Genomic DNA, 19051 nt, shown 5'->3' with positions numbered 1-19051 from the left:
CCACAGTGATTAAATTTTATATATCTTTTACATTTGAGACTAAGACATACCTGTATAGAGAAAAGCAATCTATAGATCATTCTGCCATTAACTTGATTTCAAATTCATGGCAGTTTCTCACCACGTCTTACTTTTTTCAGAGGGAATGATTTTGGTGACACTCTTGAGTATTCTTATATAATTAGCATGAGAAAACTAGTTTTAATTCTTTTCCCAAATTTCTTTAGTTTATTTTTTTTCCCCCTGTCCTATCTCCTCTTCCCTCTCCCTGTGCCAAAAAAAAAAAAAAAAAAAAAAAAAAAAAAAATTCCTGCATTAGCTATGTGCTAATACACTAATACATCTTGTGTACCTTGATTGTATCACTTCTATTTCAGGAGGTGGGCAGCATACTTAATCAGCAATCCTCCAGAATCATGCTTGGACATTATTTTAACCACTGTTCCTCAATTATTATTTTACAATGTTACAGCTGTTGTAGAAACTGTTCTGCAACACTCCATCATACAAGTCTTTTCAGGATTCTCTGAAACCTTTTGTCAATTTTTATAGTAATTACAAAAATATTCCATTACATTCATATGCTGTAACTTAAGTCATTCTCCCTTAACTTCTAGTTGTTACTATAAAAAGAGGTGCTATAAATTGTTATACTTATGGAATCTCTTCCTTTTTCTTAGATCTCTGTGGGACATAAGTCTAGCAGTGGTACTTTTGGGTGAAAGGGCACACACATTTAATGACTGTTTTGGAACGCATTTCCAAATCGTCCAGAATTGCTGGAATTAATTCAGTTCCACCAACCCTATGATGTACTTTTTTTTTTCCCCACAGCCCCTCCATAACCTGTCATTTTCATTTTTTTTTTTTTTTGTCATTGTTTTTAATCTGATAACTGTAAGGTAGAATCTTACAATTGCTTGAATTTGCATTTCTTTTAATAATGAGTGCTTGGAACATATTTTGCCCCACAGAGCTGTTTATTGTGTGGATTTTCTTTGGAAATTGCCTCTTTACTTTCCTTCTTCATTTATCAGACAAGGAGTTTTCTTTGGTTTCTAATTTTAAAAAACTAAAAAAGGAATAGAAGAACTACGGGGCTTGGAATTAAGTGGTTTAAAATAATTAAAGAACTCTTAAGACTTCAAAGTAATTTCTAAATATTTCATTTTCTCTTCATAATTCTGGGAGATGAGTGATATTATTATTCTTATTTAACAGAGAGGAAACTGAGGCAGATAGAGGTTAAATGACTTTACCAAGGTCACAAAGTGAGAATGCATCTGAATTGAACTGATTCTCCTGACTCCAGGTCCAGACCTCTATTCTCCAATTCTAACTCTGAAATCTTGGATAAGTTATTAAATATTTTGGGGCCTGTGTGTGTGTAGTTTGCAAAATGAGGCTGTTGGCAAGATGATTTGTAAAATCTCTCCTAGTTCTAAAAGTGTTTGATTCTACAGGTGTCACAATCTCACATCTGACTTTTGTACCTCCTGCTTTGAATTTTAAAATTGTTGAAAAACTAAATTTTCTGTGTTTCATTTATATGCCTATTTTTGTATACCCGAGGTTTCAGGTGAAAAGACAAATAGAAAAAGTTTTAAGAAGCCTTGCTCTAACCTATTTCATGACTTTATCTTAGATGCTTTCTTTTAGCAGGTTTAGACTAAGATGCTCTCATACTATGGCATTACCAAATGTTCTCAAAGTATTTTCAAAGGACTAAGAGACCAAGTTAAGGGCCTTTTATAAAGATCTCTTCCCATGAGTTACTTTTATTTAATGTTTACTCTCTAGAAAAATTTAGATTTTTCTTCCAAGAGATGTTTGGTAATTGGAAGAATAAATAACAAAATAGTATTTAAATAAACATCCATGTAATTTCCTATGCTTCCTTATTACTTAGAAACTAAATTATTTATAAGGTTTTACTTTTTACTTGTCTCATAGACCTCTTCTGAAATATAAGTACTGTTTTAGAGACTGTTTAGATTTTTCCATTAAGACACAACACTGAGAACAGCAAATGCTAAGATTTAGGCAGGTTTAGGTGCTATTTTTAAAACCAAAGGAACACATTTTTTTCCCTGGGGGGGGGGGGGGGGGGGGGGGGGGGGGGGGGGGGGGGGGGGGGGAGAAGAGAAGCTATTTTGGTACTCTGGAGCCCACTGTTCTAATACTTAGCCATAAGGAACAAGTTGTATTCTTATTCTCTTACAACAAAAGACAGAGTTCACCTGTAAGCTAATTGTAAAAATTATCATTAAAAATTGACTATAAATTTAAACATTCTGTATAGTATAACTTTAGTAGATCTGATCACAAAAAAAAAAGGAAAACCCAGATTACTTTAAATCTACTTTTAATTCTCTTATAGATGAACAATTATACACAACTTACAACACAAAAGTAGTGAAATCTCAAGGAGAAAAGGGGCAATATTGCCTCATTCCTGAAGTGGGGAGATAATTTCTTAATGGGCACAATGTGAGATTTAACACTGGAAAAAATACAAATTAAACTGGTTAAACTGGCTCCATCTGGGCCACATACAGCACAATAAATATAGAACTGCATCATCTTTTTTGAAAAAAGATTGTTTTAAGTTAACCTCAACCCTATTAAAGAAATAAGACCAGTTCCCTAATCTGAAATTCTATGACATGGTACAGTGGTGAAGGGGCACCAAGCCATGAAGGAGAATGGTTTCCACAAGAACTTCTCATACTCATACATCAACACTCTTAAAAGGAGATGCATGCATACACTGGAAGTTTAATAACAGTACAATCTTGGTCACTTCTCCTTCATAAGACCATTGATTACTGGCACAATTTCAGTTTGCCTGTTGGTTTATGGTGGAATAAGAAAGAATTTTTGATGTGTGGAAATATATATTTTTTTTTTTTAAATTTCTGTTGGTCTTAGGGTCAATAGGTAGGAGGTCATATTGGAAGCAAACTGATTAAGCAGCACCATGAAGTTGACAGGTCAACAACAATCCAATGCATAATTTCTTTTATCTGGCAGTACACTGAAAAGGTTTCAGAAAAGTTTTATGAAAAGAACACCTTTCTTGAGCAGTAGGCCACCACAAGAATATGCAATCTAATGGATAAACAAAACTGCAAGTAAAACTTCAAATGATTGCACCTACCCTTAATAGGCCAACAAAAAGACACTGAAATAAGTATTACTTTATCTGGACTTTTACAACTACTTGAGATAGCTACAAGTGCTCCCTTCAAAGAAATTTCCCCCTTTCCTCCTAAAATTTATTCATTCTGAAGTATTCGTGCCAGAACTTTTGGCAAGTAATAATTAATGGGAATGCTATTCTGCTATTCTCAAGAGTTGCTCTGTAGTTTTCCTTCCTTATGTACCCCACAAGCACATTTAAAAATGTATAATAAGAGACAGGATGAAACCACCTTCTTTTTAAGATGACTTGTTTCTCTAGAGAGTGGAATGTAAAGGCCACTGTCACTAACATCTTTAGGGAAACACAAGAAACTACTATTTCCCTCAGCCCTACAAAATGGAGGCGAACGTTTAAAGTCATGTCTCTATGGCTATAAGCAGACATTCTGGGGAATCTCTTGTGCCAATAATGGGAAAAACCAGAGCCAGTATTACTGGCCACAAGAAAAAAAATGCTCTCAAATAAGTTCCCCCCCCCCCCCCAAACTGGCAAATTTAATACATTAAAAAAAAAACCAAAAACAAAACACATGCACACAATGTAGTAAACAGGTAATCCATTCCAAAGAAAACGTGATTTTTGGGGCCAGGGTAGAATTTTTACAGTCAAATTTTTCCTTAATGGTCCCAAATAGCCACTGATCCACCATTCTCTCTGCATCTTACTACTCATATGTACTCTACAAAACTTAAAAAGAGCTTAGGTCTCTAAAATGGTTGTTGAGGAAAGAAAGGGAGCAAGGGTGACACATGACCCTGATGATTATTTGAAGCACACTTTTAAAAAACATCAGCACAGTACAATAGTTCTTGATATGATATATTTACCTCCAGAAAAACAATATTATTTCAAAATATGTTAAGGTAAAGCTGGCAACCTGGTTCCCCTCTCCTTTTTGGTACTGATTCAAATATTTTGCTGAGCCCCACAACTGCCTTTTTAATGCATTCACCCTGCTTCAGGCACAACTGGAGAAACAGAGTAATTCTCCACAATTTTCTACAAATATTCCTGATTTTTTATTAGTAGAAGCAACCCATAATTGGAACAATACATTAATCAATCTCATTACTAAAAAACAGAAACCACAATTTTCTGCATAGAAGGCACCTAGCAAAAAGCTAAGCTGCAAACACCCTCACCACAGAGAACGATGAGTCATTCCATGTACTGACTCCCTGCCAAAAGGTAACAGGGGCAAGGCCTTTCATACCAAAACATTTACTTAAAAAAAAAACCAAAACCTGTATCACTCCTGTCTGGAACTTGGGGAAAAGGAAAAATTAGGAGAAAGGGGAAAAGTCATTAAATCATCCTCTATCCAAATTAATTTTCGTGTAGTCGTTCCCACTTTGTACCAGAGATAGTCCAGTCATTATATTTGACACTTCAGACAAAGAATCAAGGAAGCCCATTCAAACACTGAAACCAAGGAATGTTTTGTTTTATGTAAGACCTATCAAATATGAACAGGAAAACAAATGATCTCACACACCACACACACACACACACACACGTATTGGTCTCAATGATGCACAATGAAGAAGCAAAGGGGAAGAGATGTGGAATTTAAAGAGATGAGAACACATGAGAGCTGGTCGAGGGAGAGGAGGAGAAAAGTACAGTTTTAGTCTTCTAGGCTTCGGAATGCATTCTGCATATCTTCAAAAAGTTGAGCATAGTCAGCCTTGATCTTGGCTTCTCCATCTTTTACTGGATCCTGAAAATAAGATATATTAATTTAAACAACATTGTATTTTCTTGCTAAGTTACATGTATTTCATAACATTTTGAATAAAGTCAGCAAAAGTCATATAATTATCATTTGCAGTGGCTGACTGCCATTGATACATAACAGGAAATGTGTTTAATTTAAGAGAAAGAAAAACACCTTATTTTGATCTTGGCTTCTAACTATATACACACAATTATGAAGTCGTATTCTTGACACTACTGGAAAGTATTGCTAATTACAGGGGCAGGGAACACTGGGTGTCAATGTCTACCAAAAAAGCAGTAATGAATTTAAAGATGGGGGTGTAAAATAGATTCTTCAACAAATGTTGTAATCTAGAACTATACAATCAGAGTTTAAAAGAAATTCTGTATACAAGAGGCACTTAGCAATTGATGCTAGTCAACTATTATGCAATTCCTTATTTCTAAGAGTGATTTACACTGAAATTATTATGCTATTATTTTATTTATATGTTTAATATAAGTTAATATATGTTCTATATTACTATATATTTTATGATTACTTTTTATCATGAACTATAATTATTTTATTATGAACTTTGAAAATCCCTATGAATATTTCAATAATAAAGAACAGAAAAAAAGGATTGTAAAGGTAACAGTGGACTTAAGATGGTTTAAAACACACACACACACACACAATTCAACACAACAAAATTGTCCTGTTTGTCTACAACAAATTTCTTTGTTTTTAAAAAATATTTCACTGATAAGTCTTTATATATAAAATCCTACTAGTAATTTACATCTATTTCATTTATTTATGCAAGATTTACAAGAATCTTACTTAATCAGAGAGAATGCCCTTACTCTTGCAATTGTATAAAATGAAGTAAAGACTATGTAATAGGGATATAGAGTATTGGACAGTATGACTATAGTTTTATAGAATGGGCAGAACCTAAAGCAAATGGAGTAACATAATTAATAAATTTAAACCCCAAAATGTTGGGCTTAAAGTTAGTTCTGATAAAAATTAAGTAAATTCTATTTTTAAGAAATTTGGACATGTGATTTTTATCAGTGCAAGGAGATCTGGGTGTGGAATTTCTCTCTCCAAAAATAGATCAGTAATTTAGCTGCACTTTACCTTAAGAACGTTGCCTGGGGCATAGAGTAGATAAGTAATCTACCCATAGCCACCCAAATACTAAGTATTTGTCCAGATCTTCAACTTTTTCCTACTAAGGCAAAATGGGAAGCACATTCTTAAATTTGTACAAACATAGATGCCAATTGCTGCATAATTTTTAGGCCTGGACTAGTTTTTCAGAACTTGGGTATAAAGATATGGGAAAATTTGTATATCTCAGACACAGTATTTAGGACTTAAGACCAAAAAAAAAAAAAAAAAAAAAAAAAAAAAAAAAAAAAAAAAAAAAAAAAAAAATCCTAGTAAAGAATACTGGGAAAACTCTCAAGAATGCCATATAACAATATAACATACCTTGAATTTCATGGAGGAAAGTTTATAGAGAACCTCCCCCATGTGTTCTCGGATAATGGACCATGTGATTTTATTATCACTCTGGGCAGTAGTCTCGATTGCTCTGCGTGCCATATCATAAAAAGCAATCATATTGGAGAGCATACCTACAGTCTTGTAGAATGGGCAGAACCTAGGGCAAATGGAATAACATGATTTAAAAAATTTAAATCCCAAGATGATGGGCTTAAAGTTAGTACGGCAAGAAACTTAATCCAAAAGCTATCAGAAAGTTATAGTTTCATCATTTAAATCTATAAAATAGTAAAGGTACATTCTTTTCAATGATGAGGTAAATTAGAAAAAAAAAAAAAACCCCAGAATTTAGACCAATGCCTTTTCAAGGCAAAAAACTCAAAACGAATGACTTTTGTTTGTCTTCTATATAGTATGGTAGAACCATACTTACAGATATTTATTTTTCAGAGTTAGAGAGTCAAATAGAAAGAGAGATGGAATATTACTGGTAAAATTTAATTACTCTCTGGAGTCTTGTTCGGGTGCTCTGATGTTTAAGAAGCAATTCAAAGGATAATAAGTATTACGGACTCCCTTGAGATAGCGGAACAAAACCTAATGAGTAATAAACAAGCAATTCAGGCTTTTAAAAAATAAAACTAGCTCCTATGGGCTAGTTGTTTCAAAAAAGCAACTTTAAAAATTGTAAAATGTGATATAACTATGTGGCTGATAGAAACTATGGAATGAGATTAACAAAAAATACACAGGTTAAGATCACATCTATGGGCTGTGACTTATATGGGTGGAGGGCCTATGCCACACTGATTGGCACAAAATATTCATATAATCAACCCATTCTGACATCTATGAGTCACATATTGATGTACACTACACAAAGAGGTCACTATAATATGCTGGATTTTCTATTATTTTTGCCATTGAAAACAACTTTCTTGCCCAGCAATTTTTCTATGGCTAGCCTCTTTAGTTTTATAGTTGGTTGGAATTAGGGAAGGCAAATTTAAGACTTTAAACACGAGTACATGTGTTCACGTATATGTATGCTTATATGGTTGCATAGAAAGAATAAGAGGTTTGAAGCTCCCAAGAATATTTGGTACAGAAGAAGAATGAGTAACAGGATTTTTGTAAATTCTTTTTTTTTATTGTTCAATTGTTATGACTAAGGAAGGTGAAAAACAAAGACCTTTAAATTAATAAGTAGAGAGGTAAGTTAGCTTAGGGTGAGGAAAAGTCTTTGGGAAAGAGGGGGAGGAAAGGTAACAGTAAATGATTTCAAAATTATCTTTTAAGTTTGTGAAATATCTCCTCAGTGAGTATTCCCTGAGCAGCTAAGATCCTTGAGGTTGGACAAATGGGCAATTAAAAAATGCTAGTTAAATAGTAGGAAGGTATTCTTTTTACTCTTCCTGTGATAGCAAACTTTACCACTGGTTACTTGTTAACTGATGAACAGAAAGGCTCTTAACCTTACTGTTCTAAAATAACAACAAAAGAATAGAAATGACAGTGGCTCACCTGTCATAAGGAGTATATCCATTTTGCTGCAGGAAGTCATCTTTGATAAGTTTTGCTACCTCCAAGGTAATTTTATCTGTTTCTGCTAAAGAGGCCTATAAAATAGAAGGCCCATAATATTTTAAATTATAGAACAGATAACTAAATAAAGATATCATTTTAGCTGAAACTTCACACCTGTTAATACAACAACATGGGTATTAGGCACTCAAAAATGTTTTAAGATTGAGGTAAAAAAAAAAATCCTTTAGTACCACTATATCTTGGCATACTTATTTATTAGGTAAACATTTTTTGAATCTGGAATATTTATCTATTTTAGAGGTACCCAAATGAAAGTTCCAAATTATAGTGATGACAGTCTACCAATTTGAGTTTTTCTTTTAACCATGTTCTTATCCTTTCAATAAAAACTTACTGATATAGCAGATTCCTAATTGTCTAAGAAAAGTTTTGGATTATTTTTATTCTGAGTTTAACAAAAGCCAAATAAAATAAGCATTTCCATATAAAAGACTGAAGAGTCTATATGAAATTCTGAATTTCTGTTATGTACAGCTTGCTTTTCCTTTCAAATATGTTATGAATTGACACAGAATTTTCAAAACTGCTCTGCTTTGAGTTCCTTCTTGCCTTTGTTAGGATTCAATGATCTTCTTTTCTTTTTGGCAATCCTATTGCTAATCCTCTTCCCTTTCATTTTTCCTTTCTTAGAAGCAGAAAAAACATGAGTCTCACAGCAGTATAGATTGTAAGAACATGTGTATTTATATTCCACATTTTGTCATCTCTTGAAGAGTGGCAAGCATTCAATAATTATGTGCTGAATTAATAAGTGAACTGGCAATGTGGAAATCTATAGCAGGTAAATGATGAATGAGATATATTAATTCCCACTTAACCTAATATCACTATCAAAATCTCACCCACTTTCTAAACCTAGGTGTTAATAGCATACCTTCCCCACAAGCTGTACAATCTCTGCCAAATCCTCTTCTTCCTGCAGAATCTCCTTGGCCTTGGTCCTCAGAGGGACAAACTCTGTAAAATGCTTGTCGTAGTATTCATCCAGGGCACGCATGTACTTGCTATAGCTGATCAGCCAGTTTACTGAAGGGAAGTGCTTTCGCTGAGCTAATTTCTTATCTAAGCCCCAAAACACCTGTTCAGAAGAACAAACCATATTTAAACCATTTTTTAAAAAAGATGCCCCTATGACTTGTCTTACCCAACCCATTCTTTAGGATTAGAATAATTAGTCTCCAATTGATTTTTGGTCTATTTTTCCTTGGCCCTTTATTACACATAATTTTTATTATACCATGATCTAAAAAGCATGCATCTAATATTTCTCCTTTTTTTTTTTTTTTTTTTTTTTTTTTGCATTCGTGAGGTTTTTAAGCTCTAATATGTGGTTAGTTTTTGTGTAGGTGCCATGTACTACAAAAAAGATATCAAAATCAGCTTATATTCATATACATTGAATCCTACCCTATAGTAATGGTTCCATCATGAATTATAAATTGTACAGTATGGTCACATTTGTATAAGATTATCAGTTGCTCTATCTGAAAACATTCAAAAAGTGTTCCATTTGTGTTCGAGTGATGCAAGGTAGAGTCTTGTAGTTCTTAGTTATGAGAGTGTGATGAATAGGGGTTAGGGGAAGAAGTATGGCTGAGACAATTGTAGCTGTTGGAATTAGTGTAGTAGTTTGTATTGAGTTACTGTATCATTGTATTTTTGAGTTGTTGGTAGATGGGAATATCCATCATATCCAATCATATTTAGGCAATAACCAAGACCCATGTGATAAGAGCAGTCAATTCTACATTCTAATTCTACCAGGCTTCAGAATTACCTCCACATTGTCACTTACTATGCAGGTTATATGGGAATAGTGTGAGCAATAACATTCATCGACTTCCTAGGCTTTATTGTATGAGCTCACCATATGTTTACTGTTGGCTTAGATGTAGACACATGAGATGTTGACATTCGCAACAGTAATTATTGTTATTCCCACTGGTGTCAAAGTATTTAGCCGACTAGCTACACTACACGGAGGAAGACTCTTTGCAAACATTTTACATATATTCATAAAATACAACTCTAAAGGCCTTTAGGTAGCAGATATATATTTTTTCAACACACACATTTTATCCTGAATATTAATGATGTTCAATACAAGGTATACTTCTGAAGCATATTTAGAACAAATCTGGTTATTTACTAATGTTCATATTTTATAGCTGAATTTAAGTAACACTCAAAATTAATAGCTTAAAGAAAATGTTCAAATATTGATTCTACCAAAGAAGAACATACCTGAACAATACCAAGAGTGGCAGATGTGACAGGATCAGAGAAATCACCACCAGGAGGAGAAACACTAAGGGGAAAAACCAAAGAGAAAAACTAATTATTACAAACACCCATGAGGACGAATTCACACACACTCAGAAAAAACAATCCAGAAATACTATTAGAAATGGAACCATTATTGTAGGGTAGGATTCAACGTATATGAATATAAGCTGATTTTGATATCTTTTTACAGTACATGGCACCTACCCCAAAACTAACCACATATTAGGCCATAAAAACCTCACAAATGCAAAAAAAGCAGGGATATTAGATGCATGCTTTTGAGATCATGGTAGGTACTAGGATTCTTTCTTAAGAATATTACTAAAAGGAAAAAAATTATGTTCCAAAATATTAATAATATTTTTATTTTCTGGAAAAACTAGAAATAGTTTATATATTCAATGATTGGCGAATGGATAAATTGTTCTGCATCACTATAAGGGAATATTACTGTATCATAAAAATGACAAAAATGAAGGCATATACAAAAAGGCAGGCTGAATAATAGAAAGAAAACAACACAAACTACATAAAAGCAAAGGCTCAAAAATCTGATAAAAAATACTTTATAAAACAATTATGATTTCATGGTAATTATTCTGATAAGACTATACATATGAATAATGTCTATTTTTCACATTGGAAACCGATAAATTGTTTTTACCTATAATTGTATTCCTTATTTGACATTTTTACTGAGATATATGTACAAATATGTATGCATGTATTTTTTGAAGACAGAAAAATTACTTAAAACAAAGATATAGGACAACAGTTAGAAAATCTAAAATATTTGAAAAGATAATAATATTCAGATTTCATGGTTTTTCCCCTAAGGGCATCCTGGAAAACATTATATAGGTCACCTACTTTGTATGTGTTGGAGTATTAACAAAGGAGAATCAAAACAGAATGAAACAAACATTGAATGGGACAATATGTACACCCAACTGATTAAGACAGAGCATTTTCTTTTATTTCATTTTCTGGGAAGCAAATAACTTGCTCAGGGGCACACAGCTAATAAGTGTTAAGTGTCTGAGGTCTACTTTGAACTCAAATCCTCCTGACTTTAGGGCTAGTGCTCTATCAAGTGCACCAACTAGCTGAGTATTTTAAACAAAACCAAAAGCTGAAAAACTCAGTACATTTTTATTTCAGTAATTAGTCCCATGATATGTAAAAGTTCCAAAAATTATAAGGCAATAATAAAACATCATAAAGTTTAAATGTTAATGATTATTTAAAAAAAAAAAAAAGCCTTTTCAATTGAAAAACAGATTTTTGTACACTTACGCTCCTACAATGCTGACACTTCCTTCCCTTTCTGGGTTCCCAAGACATTTTACTCTCCCAGCTCGCTCATAAAAAGAGGCCAAACGGGCACCAAGATATGCAGGATAACCACTGTCTGCAAAATCAGCAAAGAGGATCAGTTAAAAAAACAAAAAACAAACAAACCCCCCCCCTGAAACACATACACCAAAGTACTTGGATTAGATTAAAAAATGATATGAAAACTCACCAGCAGGCATTTCAGCTAAGCGACCTGAGATTTCTCTAAGGGCTTCAGCCCATCTAGAGGTAGAGTCAGCCATCATACTGACATTATAGCCCATGTCACGGAAGTATTCAGACAGAGTAATTCCTGGATTTGGGGGATAACGGAGAAAAAAATTGTAAGGCTAATGAAATATAACCAAAGTCCTTTTATTCAGAAGAGTACAAAAATTTTAAAGCAACAAATACAGATTAAGAACAAAGTCAAACTTTTCCATATTCTTTACAATAAAACTCATTGAGAATCTGAAATGATTTTTATTTAGGAAGGAAGGAAACAAGCATTTATTAAAAATCTATGATGTGTAAATTTTAAAGCAACAAATACAGATTAAGAACAAAGTCAAACTTTTCCATATTCTTTACAATAAAACTCATTGAGAATCTGAAATGATTTTTATTTAGGAAGGAAGGAAACAAGCATTTATTAAAAATCTATGATGTGTTAGGCACTATTGCTGCTAACAAATACTATCTCATTTGATTATTACAACAACCTTGTGAAAGAAGTATTATTATTATTATCCTTACTGACAGTTGAAGAAACTGAGGTAGATAGGTTAAGTGACTTGGCCAAGGCAATACAGTTATGTGTATGAGTCCACATCTGAATTCAGGATTCCCTGACTCAAGGCCAAAGGTTCTATTTCCTATACAAATCTTGTCTATTAACATTTTTTCCTCTTAACGAGAAACCTATCAACTATTAAATTATCACTTGACCTCATTCACTTGAGTAAGTTCTATTATGTAATAGTCACTCTTCTATATATTTATATATATTTAAATGCTCGGATGAGATTACAAACTAATGGAAAGAATAGTGAGCTAAGAGCCAGAAACCACTAGCTTTGTCACATATTATCTGCACATCATAGAAAAATCAATTTTTATGAGTTTTGGTTTTCCTATCTATGAAATAGGAATTATAAAAAAATGTCATCTTAAATCTGTATTGTACTTTAAAATGGATGGAGTACTTTCCCAGATATTATTTTATAGGACTTTCAGAACCATCTTGATTTTAAGCAAAGCAGAGAGGATCTACACTTCATATATGTGAGACTCTTCCAATTAAACTGACTCACTCAAGGTCACAGAGTTAGTGACTTTCAGAGTCAGGTACTTGAAAAATAATACAATGATTCTTTTATTACCACAATGAGTATATGCTGATAAAAGTAATACTTTCCAGAGACAGGTTGGTAGTTCAGTGGACAAAGGACAGGGTCTGGAGTCAGGAAGATCGAAGTTCAAATCCAATCTCAGACACTTACTGTGTGATCTTGGGCATGTCCCTTGTCTATCTCAGTTTCCTCAACTGTAAAAATGGGAATAATAACAGCACCTACCTTTCAGGGTTATTATGAGTATCAAATGAGATAATATTTGTAGGACACTTAGCATCTGGCACATAATTGATGGTATACAAATTCTTTCTTTTTTGCCAGCATTCTGGGAGAATTATATGAGAGTTTATATGAAATGAAACCAATAACAGTATGATAAAAATCTGCTGTTTCTTCAGAGACCATCTAAGAGACTAACTTTCTATGAGAAAGTCTCAGTTTATCAGTTTACATACTAATATTTTGTACTGTGTGGGAGGCTTGAACTTGGTAACCTTATTTTTGAATATCAAGATTGTGAATGATCCTAATTCGTATATTTATATAGGCTGTACTATAAAATAACTGAAAATTTGTTCAGTAGACATTTAATTAATTCTTGCATTTTATAATTGCTTATAAACACACACACACACACAAAATGAAAGGCTTCAAGAATGCCTATGCTGATACAGAAGGAGGAAATTGAGGTATAACTCAGAATATTAATAGCTCACATTTATAGCATGCTTTGGAGCTGGTAAAGTGATTTCCTCCGAAAAACCCTGCAAAAGTTAAATATTATTTTTCCCATTTTACAGATGAGGAAACTGAGTGAACTGACACAAAACTAGAGTCAGAAATCAAACCAAACTTAGATGACTTTGAACTTAGCCAATCTCTCCATTATGCCCTATAGTTAATTCAACTTAAAGGAAACACATCCTTTTTGCATGCTCTCAAATGGCTGACTTCAAAACCATACATGGCTAAGTACAGGTAGCTAATAACAAGGAAAACTATATTTTGGAAAATAATTTGGTAATACTGTATCCTGGCAGCATGTTATAAAGGGCCCAAAGAGGAATTTAGGGAAGACCATTCAAGATGTTCAACATTATGTGCTAAGCACCAAAGTTTCTATAGAAAGTAAACAGTAGGTCATGTATTATATTTCCTATTATAACACTATGTAAAATTTTAAGTTAATTTTGTAGAATTTTTGTATATAAGGCAGTTAAGTTCCTAAAATCTTTGAACATAAGGTAGTTAAATTCCTAAGATTTTTTTTTTTTTTAAAACACAAGGTAACCAAAGCTCAAAGAAATTTTATTTTTGTTTCACTTCTAAATTAAATAGGCAGGGAGGGCAGCTAGGTGGTGCAGTGTATAGAGCACCAGCCCTGAAGTCAGGAGGACCTGAGTTCAAATCTAGCCTTAGACACTTAACACTTCCTAGCTGTGTGACCTTGGGCAAGTCACTTAACCCCAATTGCCTCAGCAAACAAATAAAATAAATAAATAAATGAATTAAATTAAATAGGAAGGGCATACAATAAAATTGTGATTTGCTTATTTTTTAGAAATTATTTCAATAGCTAAATGGATAGAAATGAAAACATCTATCACAGCTGACAAGTGTTCATACAAATTTCCCCCCAAATATTAAATTATATTCATTAGTCTAGAAAAATCTGAAAGCAATCAGTGATTGAATACCAAACGATTACATGATTAAAAAAGGCAATATAGTTATTTTCAAAAAAGCTATTCAAACATGTCTCAAAAAGGATTTCAGCTACTAACATTTAAGATACACTAACACTTTCTAACAGTATGTATACTAAATTAGATACTTTTGGAAAAAATAACAACCACAAATATTTTGGATGAAGTTTCAAAGTAAAACTCAAAAAGATAAAAAGTGCTAGCTACTCTGTTATTTATCTCTCTTCTAAATTTTCACCCCATTAATATTTATTTTGATACTGATAGCTTTTTAGAATAGCAAAAATGTCTTTTGGTTACCAAATATATATTGTCAAAAAACTTGAATTTAAGTAAATCAATTTAAGAAATTCTGTTTTAAATGATTAGAAACACATACATACAAAAAAAGTAATTATCAATTTGCTGAGAGCACTTACATATGGCTTTTGATGATATGTCACCAACGTTGTGTGCTACATGTATGCCGATAAGCCAAAAATAAAGCCAAAAAATAAAATCATGCACAGGATGAAAATGTGAAAGGCTCAATTTTATAAATTAAAAAACAAAAACAAATAAACCATGTTAATAGAATTAAGATTTGGAGGGACAAAAGAAAAATCAAAAAGAGAAGTAAGGTTAAAACCTAGCACAAAATCTTTTGAAAACAGATAAAGAATAATTTTAGACTCACCAGTGTAAATAGAAGCTTCTCTAGCAGCTACAGGCATGTTGGAGGTGTTAGCCACCAAAGCTGTTCTTTTCATTATAGATTCCACTTTCCCATCAACTTCCATTGTTAGCTACAAAGAAAGTATCTGTTTAGAATTCTCCTAATTTCTAAGTCAGACTGAGTCACTCATTGAAACAGGTTTTATCTTAGAAAATTTCATACATTAATATCATTCACTCATTCTGAGGACCTGGGTTTCAATCCCAGCTTGCCAACCTGGGTGAACATGGAACAGTGCTATTTGCAACTTTTTGGGTCCTAATTTCCCCCTCTGTGAAATGAGAGGGATGAACCAGAAACTGTAATCACTAATACTTATGTCTCTTTATAGCTCTGGAACTTAAATTTCCAACTGTTCCCACCTGGGCATTCTTAGGCAAGTCTCTCTCCTAAGCCTCAACTTCCTCTTCTATAAAAGCAGGACTTCTAAGTCCTATTCTAAACTAGATCCTGTGATTTTCACAACAAAGTATTACCCATTAAATACTATACTGGAGTAGTACATGCTATACTACCAGCTGTGTCAACAAGAAGCTAATGGACTTTTCAAGTTGTCCAGCAATAACAGCAAGCAGTAATATATTTACTTTGTAGGATATGACTGGAGAGGCAAGAAGAGTGTTGGGTATAAGGCCCTAAGAGGACTGTCATAGATCTGGTACAAGGTACTACAGTCCTTGGAAAGCTGGAAGAACTGAAGTTGCAACAGCTTCTGTTATAACATAGTCTGACAAAGGGGACGCTGACAATGTCATCTTATTAATGAGATGAATATCTATGGCTTCTAAAGCCTTCCTTATAGAGGGCTCAGAACTTTTATGGTAACTATTTTCCATTAGTATTTCTGCTTGATTTGACTCTACTGAAAATCCCTACTTCTCAGTTTCTTATTTTGCCTCTCCCATTCCACTGTAAATTCTTCAAGGGTAGGAAATGTGTTTCTTTTTCTTATTTTTATCGCTAGCACTTAGCACAGTGCCTGGCAGACGGTCTGCACTTAATAAATGTTTACTGAATTGAACTGGCAATTACCCATAAGATTCAATCTTAAAAACATCCTATACCCACCCAGTCACAGTACAGTCATATCAACAGCCTCTTCACACTACTGCTGTGAAAAATGCAACTTAATTTTAAAAATGAACTATTTACTTGAAAATAAATCTACTAAGTGTCACATATTAAAAGAATACTCAACATCAAGATTACAAGTAAAAAATTTGCAGCTCACTTCCTTTATTTTTTTCCTAAGAATTAAAAACCATCAAACTCCAATGGTTTTTCTTTTTGTATAAATGATTTGAAAAAAATATAATTTTTCATTTAAACTTATTTCTTAAGTGGAAATTCTTCACTGCATTAAAAGGTAAGAGGTTATTTCTAGTCTGTGGGGTCCTAGTGGCCACATAATGACCATGCATCAGTGTGGTTTCTCCCAAGCACTATGTGATGCTCTGCTTGGTTGATACTAACCTCTGGGAAGTCTCTGAGGACTTCAGACATTTCATTTCCTCTTTCTCCACAACCCACATAGATGATTACATCACTGTTGGAATACTTTGATAAAGACTGTGATATCACAGTTTTTCCACAGCCAAAGGCCCCAGGGATAGCAGTAGTTCCTCCTTGTACACACCTGGACAAAAACAAAACAAAACAAAACAAAACAAACAACAACAAAAAATCACAATGGTTTTTAGACTGTTTGCTTTGGTTTCTAGTGAAATAAGAAAATCATATATTTCAATATAGCATTTCTAGTCCTAAGAAACTAAAAATACCTAAATAATGAAGAAAGCCTATTGCCTATGTTTTGTTGTTGTTTTTTTAATCTATATTTATAAAAGAAATCACTTTTTATTATAAGGTACTTAATAAGATTTTCCTACATGGATGATACTTGTAACTTATTTATCATGGCACTTTGAAGAAGTATATATAGGCAGGAGGCACAAGTATGAATTAAGTATGAAGGGATATTATCTAAAAAAATGAAATTGAGAGGTGAGAGGAATGTACTAGAATAAAGGAAAAGTAAGAAGTGGAATGTTATAAATTATCTGCCATAAAATGAGGCAGGAAAAAGTTTTATAGTGGAGAAGAAAAGGGGGAAAAGAGGGTGAGTGAGTGAGTGAATCTTACTCTCATTAAAACTGGTTCAAAGCAGAATATGGGTATAGAAATCTATCTTACCCTGAAGCAAAACAGAAGGGGAATGGGGAAGAGTGATAAAAGAGAGGGCATATTGGAGGAGGGAATGATCAGTAGCAAAATACTTACAGAGTGAAAGGAGAGAGAGAACCGAATAAATTTGGGGGGGGGGGGGGGGGAAAGAGATGAGTGAGGAGAAATAATGAGCAGAATGCTCTCAGAAAAAATCTGGAAAATCCTCCACGAACTCAAACAAAGTGAAATGTGTACTATGTGCAAAGTAACAGCAATGATTTAGATGATCAGCTGTGAATGACTTTGCTATTCTCAGCAATACAACTCTCAAAGAGTTATGATGAAAAATCCTATCCATACTCAGAGAAAGAACCAATTGTTTCTGAACAATTCAGATTGAAGCATTCTCTCTCATTTTATTTTTCTTGAGGGTTTTTATTTTAGGGGGGAGATCTGTGTTTTCTTTTATAAAATGATTTCTATGGAAATGTTTTACCTAACTTCACATGTGGTTTCTTAGTGGGGGCTGGGAGAGGGAGAGAATCTAGAACTCAAAAGTTTAAAAAAAAAATGTTTTTGAAAAAATGTTTTAAATGTAATTGAGAAAAAACAAAAATATTAAATAAATAAATCACATTTTCTAGACAGTTTGAAGGAACTTTTAAAAGAGAATTGCAATGCTTTTCAGACAAATAACTTTTTTTTCCTGGAAATTTTATAAAATACTCTTCTTTTGAATCTTAAAAACAATGTATTTATTTGCCTATAGATTATTGCAAACTTTTCTACAGGTAAGAACAAGTTCTACTATTTAGATAGGAGACTTGGATTTGGAATTCCAAGTCGGAATTACTGGCTATAATACCAAGGACAAAATATTAAATGTTTTTCTTTCTTAGTCTCAGTTCCCTAATCTGTAAAATGGGTAGCCTCATAATCATCCACCTCCCTAAGTACATATGAGGATCACATGAAAATACACAAACAACATTTAGAAAACTTAAAATTGCTACCTAAGGGTCTGCACTCTTGTTAGTATGGCATATGGATAATCTATGGCAAGATTACCACAAACCACAATTCAGCATTAATCAACAACAGTATGCTTATTTGGAACTATGCTCAAAAGGCTATAAAACTGTGTATATCCTTTGACCCAGAAGTTCTGCTCTGTATCCCAAGGACATCATAAAAGCAGGAAAAGGACCCACATGTGCAAAAATGTTTGTAGTAGCTCTTTTTGTGGTAACAAAGAATTGGAAAATGAGTAGAGGCCTATCAATTGGGGAATGGCTAAACAAGTTGTGGCATATGAAGGTAATGAAATATCATTGTTCTATAAAAAATGGAGAACAAGCTGATTTTGGAAAGGCCTGTAAAGATTTACATGAACTGATGCTGAGTGAAACAAACAGACCTAGGTATATATTGTACACAGTAACAAGAAAATTGTGT

At 33.2% G+C, this 19051-nt stretch overlaps 1 protein-coding gene across 1 annotated transcript in view; it reads right to left on the bottom strand.

Moving 5' to 3' along the window:
• Window positions 1-2348: 2348 nt before the first annotated feature.
• The window catches only part of ATP6V1A (ATPase H+ transporting V1 subunit A), a 44987-nt gene continuing 28284 nt past the window's right edge, over window positions 2349-19051 (bottom strand). The window contains exons 7-15 of the mRNA XM_003763591.4: window positions 16904-17066; window positions 15392-15500; window positions 11845-11967; window positions 11616-11730; window positions 10278-10341; window positions 8908-9111; window positions 7950-8044; window positions 6411-6582; window positions 2349-4925 (exon numbers count right to left, since the gene is read on the bottom strand). Of these exons, the coding sequence (XP_003763639.1) occupies window positions 4833-4925; window positions 6411-6582; window positions 7950-8044; window positions 8908-9111; window positions 10278-10341; window positions 11616-11730; window positions 11845-11967; window positions 15392-15500; window positions 16904-17066 (1138 nt within the window). The 3' untranslated portion in view covers window positions 2349-4832. The remainder of the gene's footprint in view (window positions 4926-6410; window positions 6583-7949; window positions 8045-8907; window positions 9112-10277; window positions 10342-11615; window positions 11731-11844; window positions 11968-15391; window positions 15501-16903; window positions 17067-19051) is intronic.

Source organism: Sarcophilus harrisii, chromosome 3 (genome assembly GCF_902635505.1).
Source record: "Sarcophilus harrisii chromosome 3, mSarHar1.11, whole genome shotgun sequence".
NCBI classification, from domain to species: Eukaryota; Metazoa; Chordata; class Mammalia; order Dasyuromorphia; family Dasyuridae; genus Sarcophilus; species Sarcophilus harrisii.
Note: the sequence above shows the minus strand (reverse complement) of the source record. Positions and strands in the feature narration are given on the sequence as shown.